At 37.4% G+C, this 7912-nt stretch overlaps 1 protein-coding gene across 3 annotated transcripts in view; it reads left to right on the top strand.

The window, feature by feature from the left end:
• Positions 1-6945, top strand: part of ALG5 (ALG5, dolichyl-phosphate beta-glucosyltransferase) — a 97194-nt gene extending 90249 nt beyond the window's left edge. For 2 of the 3 annotated variants that reach the window (XM_006757848.2, XM_015560101.1), the window contains 2 exons: positions 4663-4748; positions 6675-6945. In XM_006757848.2, the coding sequence (XP_006757911.1) occupies positions 4663-4748; positions 6675-6790 (202 nt within the window). In that variant the 3' untranslated portion in view covers positions 6791-6945. The remainder of the gene's footprint in view (positions 1-4662; positions 4749-6674) is intronic. The other variant, XM_015560100.1, reaches the window with a different exon arrangement.
• The last annotated feature ends 967 nt before the right edge of the window (positions 6946-7912 follow it).

Raw genomic sequence — 7912 nt, forward strand, 5'->3', positions numbered from 1 at the left:
TTGGATCTCTAAGGAGGTGCTAATTTAGCCTCTGCCTGAGGCTACCCAGCAGGAGCTATGGAGAGATCTGCAGATTCCTCTTCTTTGTTTGGGGTTTGGAGGTGCCCAGATGAGGCCCAGCTGTGAAGCAATGCAAGCTGCTGTGGGGCCTTGGGCCTTCTCTTGGAAGTTCTGGGTCTGTCTGGCCCAGCTGCAGTTTGTTTGGTAATTTTCAGATTGCAAAGGGCCAGGGCATTCATATGCAAAAGCCTCTGCTGCAGCTTGGGTAGGGCACGGTCTCAAAGAATCAACAGGGCGGAGCAAGCCGCTATGGCTGATCCTCAGCCCTGCCCTAAGGGGCCGTGGGTCTTAGTGTCCCGGTAATTGGTGCAAGCACCTCTGAGAGGAAGCCGCCCTGAGTTCCAACCGATGTCAGACAGTCCAGTTTCTCCCTGTATGAGTCTGGGTCCCCAGAGACTCACCCGGAACTGGAGTTCAGAGCAGTCAGGGGCTTGTGACTCCCTCCCGATTCAAAAAGACAGCCGTGTCCTCAGTTACCAGCCTATGCCGTGTGTGCCTCCGTACCTCTGTACTTTACTTCCGCACCTCCTCTGAGTCTCAGTGTGCTTTTCTCTTTCATTCTAGTTGTAGAATTTCCACTCAGCCAGCCTTCCTGTGGTTCTGGATGATGTCCGTTTTGTCTTTTAGTTGTATTTTTGAATTTGTTGTGGGAGGCAGCAATTTCCGGTGTTTACCTATGCCACCATCTTGGTTTCTCCCTTCCAGGAAGTTTTTGATTTCTTTCTTGATCTCTTTGGTAATCCCTTCATTGTTTAATAACATGCTATTTCACCACCATGTGTTTGAATATTCCTGAGTGCTTTTAGTTGATTTCTAATTTCTTGCCATTATGATCTATGAAGATGCTTGATATGATTTCAGTCTTCTTAAACTTATAAAGACTCCTTTGTTTCCTAACATGTGGTCTATCTTTGAAAATGTCCCATGTGCACTTGAGTAGAATGTATGTTCTGTAGCTTTGGAATGAAATGTTCTGAAAATGTAATTCCTTCTCGTCTAGTGTGTTGTTTTGGATCGCTGTTTCCTTGTTGATTATTTGTCTAGAACATCCATCTAGTGATGTAAATGCATTGTTGAAGTCCTCTACTGTGATTGTATTGCTGTCCATCTCTCCTTTCAAATCCTCCAGAAGATTTTTTATATATTTGTATTTGGTGCTGTATTGATTTCTTTAGTATTGTAAAGTGGACTTCATTGTCTCTTGTTATGGCCATCACTTTGATGTCTATTTTGTCAGATATTATTGTTACTAGCCCAGCTTTTTTTTTTTTTCAATTTCATTTGCCTGGAAAATTTTTTCCATCCCTTCACTTTCATTCTCTGTGAGTCTTTTGATCTGAGGTTAGACAGCTTAGGCTCATTTTTTTCTTATCCATTCAGCTACTCTGTACCTTTTGAATGGAGCATTTATGCCATTTACATTTAAGGTTATTATTGATAGGTACTTATTTGTTGCCATTCTTACTCTGTATGCCTATGTTCTTCTCTTTCTTCTTCTTAAACCATTTCTTTTAGCATGTACTGCAGTGCTGGTTTGGTGGGAATAAACCCGTTTAGACTTGTTTTGTCTGCTAAGCCTCTTTATTTCACCTTCAATTTTGAATGATAGCCTTGCTGATTAGATTAGCCTGGGTTCATTCTCTTGGTTTTCATTACTTGTTATACTTCATGCCACTCCCTTCTGGCCTGAAGTGTTTCTATTGATAAATCAGCTGACAGTCTAATGGGAGCACCCTTGTAGATAACTTTCTGTCTCTCTCTTACAGACTTTAAGATTCTTTGTCTTTAATGTTTGCCATTTGAATTATTATGTGTCTAGGTATGGGTCTTTTGAGGTTCCTCTTGGCTGGGACTCTCTGTGTTTCCTGAACTTGGGTGACTTTTTCCTTTACCAGGTTAAGGAAATTTTCTGCCATTGTTTCTCCAGTTTCTCTATTAGTTGCTTGGATTCTTCTCTTTCTGGTACTCTTATAATGAGAATGTTGTTTCATTTCATGCTATCTCACAGCTTCCTGAAACACTCATCCTGCTTTTTAGGTTTTTTTCCTACTTGCTGCTCTGAATGTGTTTTTTTCAACCCTAACTCCTAATTCATGGGTTTGGTCCTCAACTTCTTCTAGTCTACTCTTGAATCCTTCCAGGGTGTTCCCTATTTCAGCTATTGTTCCTCATTTCCAATTGATTCTTATTTTTCCAAACTCTATTTTCATATTGGTGTAGCTCTCAATAAACTCCATAAATATTCTCCTTAATTTCCTTATAATTCTCATTACCTTGCTGGTAGTTCTCACTGAATTATTTGAGCACCCTTATTGCATTACTCTGAATTCTTTAACATATTGCTTGCCTCCATTTCATTTAATTACTTTTCTGGCTACTCCTTTTCTTTCATTTGGGGTTGTTTCTTTGTCTCCCCATTTTGCTGCTCTTTTGTTTCTGTTTCTATGCAGTAGATCAAACTGCTATGCCTCCCAGACTTTGTGAGGTGGTCTTATGCAGTAGGTGTTTTGTGGGACCCAGTGGTGCAATTTCTTAGATCTCCTGAGCTGGTTGCTTTAGGAAAGTCTCTTGCTTGAGTTATTTGGGTTCTCCTATTGTAGTTGTGTCTTGAATGTTATTGTTCCGTTTGTGGATGGAATCTCCTCTCAGGCTGGCTGACTATGTGGTTCACCACTGACCATGTGAAGGGAGCAGTTGTTGAGGTGTGGTCTTCAGGTGTTTTCTCTCCTCTCTTGTTATAAATCGCCTCCTCAGCTGGAATTCAGTTGGTAATTCCAGGTGAATGTTCTCCAATTTAGTTATATTTCCAGTCTGGCCCTGGGCGGAGGTACATGACAGGTCTGCCTATTCAGCCGCCATAATATTTGAAGTATTTCCTTCAAAGTAATGAGTGTCACAATTTTAGTTTACAGGAGTTTTACATAGTTCTTTTACAAACACACAGAACACTTTTATAGATTATTTTATCCTCTCAAGTAGATATTTTACTATGATAAGGAAAAGATTAAGTGTTTTAAAAAATTGTTTTCACCGTAGCTTGTTTGGCTCAGTGAATAGAACATCGGCCTGTGGACTGACGGGTCCCAGTTTTGATTCCAGTCAAGGGTACATGCCCAGATTGCAAGCCCAATCCCCTTTGGGAGAGGAGGGGACATGTGGGAGGCAGCCGATCAATGATTCTCATCACTGATGTTTCTCTCTCTCCCTCTCCCTTCTCTGAAATCAATAAAAACATTTTTTTAAATTGTTTTCATATTGAATTATCCAAATATTTGGGATTTAAACTAGTTGCATATTGGATGGTGGTGTTAGTATTGTCAAGAAAACAAAACTCAAAATTCTGGTTGTCTGGGATCAGGGAAATCAGATAGAAGTGGGTTTTGAGCACTGGAAGTTTGAAGTGTGTTCCATGCAGTCTGGAAAGTAGGGTCATAATGACTCAAGGATGAACATCTATGCTGTAGAGACAGTTAAAAGAGTGTGAAGTATAGCACAGGTAGGCATGCTTCTCTTTTTTATCTTAGTGCCAGTGAAAGGAAGCATCTGGTTGAGAGAAATTTTTAAGTAGATTTCAGAAAAACTGAGTCAGGATTCAAAAACTGTAAGAACAGATTTTACCTATACCAAGGGGCTGATTGAAGAGGAGCTTTAAGAAAGAACCTATCTCATGAATAGAAGGAAGGATAAACTGGGAATTCAGACAAGAGATGATATTAACATTGTATGTAAAAACAAGACTATATTTAATTCCTATGCATGTATTTAATTATATGCAAAGGACATTCAGTTTATACTGGCTTTTCACTTTTAGTAATAATTGATATTGTTGCCGAAACCGGTTTGGCTCAGTGGATAGAGCGTCGGCCTGCGGACTGAAGGGTCCCGGGTTCGATTCCGGTCAAGGGCATGTACCTGGGTTGCGGGCACATCCCCAGTGGGGGGATGTGCAGGAGGCGGCTGATCGATGTTTCTCTCTCATCGATGTTTCTGACTATCTCTCTCCCTTCCTCTCTGTAAAAAATCAATAAAATATATTTTAAAAAAATAATAATAATTGATATTGTTATTGTCCAGGATGGCCTGGGGAAGGGAAAAAGAAAAGACAGACCCTAAGAACCCTGTATTTAGTAAAGAAACCTTGATCCTTTAGTAGGAGAATTGTGTAATTAAGCAACTCTAAAGTCATTGAGAACATTCTGTCCAAAAGCTTCTCAGAGTTCTGTTTTATTAGCTCTCTAAAGCAGTTGAAAATGCTCTCGATTCTGTACCTTGAGTTAGTTAAAACTGGGACTGAAAACCATCAGTCATGAAACTTTCCAAAATTAAATGTTTTCTTAGGGCCAACAGGCTGTTTTTATCTCTGGGAGTTTTGGAGTTGTGGTAGAGATATTTCTCATTTAAGTGTTATACAATGACACCAAATTATTTTATTTGCCTTAAAGCTCCTGAACTGCTTAACTTTTATTTGATCTATGTAAATCCGACCATCAGTTTGATGATAGAAGCTTTACATCTGCCATGCAAGTTTTTTTAAAACATGCCAAGATAGAGACTTAGTTACACTCTTTTTAAAAATAAATACCAATATATTTTGTATTTCAGGGCATTTGATGTAGAACTGCTTTACATAGCACAGTTCTTTAAAATTCCAATAGCAGAAATTGCTGTCAATTGGACTGAAATTGAAGGTGAGTACTATATATTTAACTGATCTTAAGAGGGGTGGGGGAAACATGAGAAAATACAGTTGTCCAGTAAAGTCAGCTGGCTATAATGTTCCTCCTTCCTCCATCAGGGCCTCCTCAGCTGTCTTAACTCTGAGCAGCAGTTCCATAGAGCACACTGCTTTCTATGTTTTTTCAGTCTTGGGGTCTTCGGTAGGCCTACCGTCCTGCCCAAGAAATTCAGTAAAACTAGCAACAAAAGACAAGATCTGAGGTTAGAAGCGAGGTGGTTTTTTTTCTTTTTCTTTCTTTTTTTTTTTTTGACTACAGAAATTTATTTTTCACAGTTCTGGAGGCTAGGAAGTTTGAAACCAAGGTCTGGCAAGAAAGGTTTCACTCTGAGGCCTCTCTCTCTTTTTTTAAAAAAAATATATCTTACTGATTTTTTACAGAGAGGAAGGGAGAGGGATAGAGAGAAACATCGATGAGAGAGAAACATTGATCAGCTGCCTCCTGCACACTCCCTACTGGGTATGTGCCTGCAACCAAGATACATGCCCTTGACCAGCCTGGGACCTTTCAGTCCCCAGGCTGACGCTCTATCCACTGAGCCAAATCGGTTAGGGCTGAGGCCTCTCTTCTTGACTTGTAGGCAGCTGCCACCTTGCTGTGCTCACATGATTTATTTCTTGTGCACACACAGGGAGCTTGATTGTCTTTTGAGATAAGCTATTATTTTTATCACCATTTTTTTAGTATTGTATTATGTCATCACTCAGTGATGGCCATATTGCAGGGCCATCTGAAATTTTCTCTTTAAATCAGTGATGGCGAACCTATGACACGCGTGTCAGAGGTGACATGCAAACTAATTTTTTTTGGTTGATTTTTCTTTGTTAAATGGCATTTAAATATGTAAAATAAGTATCAAAAATATAAATCTTTGTTTTACTATGGTTGCAAATATCAAAAAATTTCTATATGTGACATGGCACCAGAGTTAAGTTAGGGTTTTTCAAAATGCTGACACGCCGAGCTCAAAAAGTTCGCCATCACTGCTTTAGATCCTCCCAAATTTCAGTTCACTTCAGGATGTTTAGATTTTCTTGTTTTTCATAGAAAATACTTTAACATTGAAGATGTTTAATTCTTATGTCCATCACTTATAAATAAGGTGGGTGTGTTCATTAACTTGATTTTGGTAATCATTTCACAAGATATATATGTATGAAATGATTACATGGTACACTTTAAATATATTTCCATTTTATTTGTCAGTTACACCTCAGTAAAGCTAGGAAAAAATAAAGAGAAAGAAGCCAGAGCGCTTGGCCTTAAATCTGAAAATTGTCAGTTTTATTAGTATTGTGATTGATCTTGGCCATGTCACCTTACCACCCAGTATCCATGACCTAATCTGTAAAATTGCAGGGGTGGCAGGGAGGCTCTATTCCTGATATACTAAAAAGACAGTGAAATCAAGAAATATAAAATATTAAAACATGCTCAGATGTGTATTTTATATAATTAGCTGGGCTTGGCACATTGCCATTTGGATATTACAGGACAAGAAGATGGCCTAGCTAGGGTGGCATTTATTTTAGCTGATTTTAGCCTTTGGTAGAATTAGGACAAAAATTAGGTTTTTGTCTTAGATTTCATATTGCAGATTATTAATCTAGACTTGTATTATTTGTGGAGGTATACTTGATTCTCTGTAGTACATATGAGCCTGAAAAATGGTGTTTAAAACATGAAAATTTCTCCCCCCAAAATCACTTTTAAATGAACAGATGGACATAAGTGTTTAACATATATGCATAATATAAATAAAATTAAGGTGCCTATAAGCTCCCAAAAGTCATGTAGACTGACTTCTAAAATATAATTGTAAATGTATATATTTTTTGAGTTTAAATCAATTTATTTTTAATTGTTGTTTAATCGCAGGTTCTAAATTAGTTCCATTTTGGAGCTGGCTACAAATGGGCAAGGACCTACTTTTTATACGACTCCGATATTTGACTGGTGCCTGGAGGCTTGAACGAACCAGGAAAATGAATTAGGTTATTTGCTATTTTTTATTGTATTATGTATTATTGTAACATTATTTCATTTGAATTAAAATTTTAAATAAAGCTGAGATAAGCCTATGCCATTGTCTGCCTTTTGATAATTTTCAAGAATTCACTGCCAGAAGTAAAAATTTTTATACATCTTTTGGACCAAAACAAATTTTAAGGTATTTGTAACAAAAGTCAGATTCTCTTTTGCTTTAACAATTCTGTTTATTTAGATTATCACTATGAGTCTGAGAAATATAATTTTTAAGTAAGACAGAAGCAGTTATTTCTGCTCTAAGGTACCGTGCATAATTCTCACAAACTTAAATATAAACCACAACCATGTAACGGTGTTTAGAGATTTAAAAATAAAGTTAACAGCTCTGGCCAGGTGGCTCAGTTGGTTGAAGCATGGTCCCATGCACCAAAAAAAGTTTGCTGGTTTGATTCCCAGTCAGGGCACATATCTAGGTTGCAGGTTCAATGCCTGATTGGGGTGCATACAGTAGGCAACCAGTCGATGTTTCTCACATTGATGTTTTTCTCTCTTTTTCTTCTTTCCTCTCTAAAATCAATAAAAACATATCGTCAGGTGAGGATTTAAAACAATAACAAAATAAAGTTAATATATATTTATTTTTATTTTTTAAAGGCATGGAAATATGTGATTTATTTTTTAAATCATTATTTTTCAATTACAGTTGATATACAAAATTATATTAGTTTCAGGTACACACATTAGACAACTTACTGAGTGATCATCCAATAAATCTCATCCCATCTAACACCATACATAGTCATTAGAATATTATTGATTATATTCCCTATGCTATACTTTACATCCCCATGACTATTCTATAACAACTAATTTGTACCTTTTAATCCCTTTTTCATTCATCCTCCCTAACCCCTCCCATCTGGCAACCTTCGAAACGTTCTTTGTATCTACAAGTCTGTTTCTATACTGCTTCATTTGTTTTGTTTTGTTTTCTTTTCTTTTCTTTTAGATTAAAGTGTTGATAGATATGTACTGTCATTTTACTGTTCATATTTTTCTGTCTATATTTTCTTTTTTTTTTTTTTAAATATATTTTATTGATTTCTTACAGAGGGGAAGGGAGAGAA

The sequence above is a fragment of the Myotis davidii genome, unplaced genomic scaffold (genome assembly GCF_000327345.1).
Source record: "Myotis davidii unplaced genomic scaffold, ASM32734v1 scaffold1895, whole genome shotgun sequence".
Taxonomy (NCBI): Eukaryota; Metazoa; Chordata; class Mammalia; order Chiroptera; family Vespertilionidae; genus Myotis; species Myotis davidii.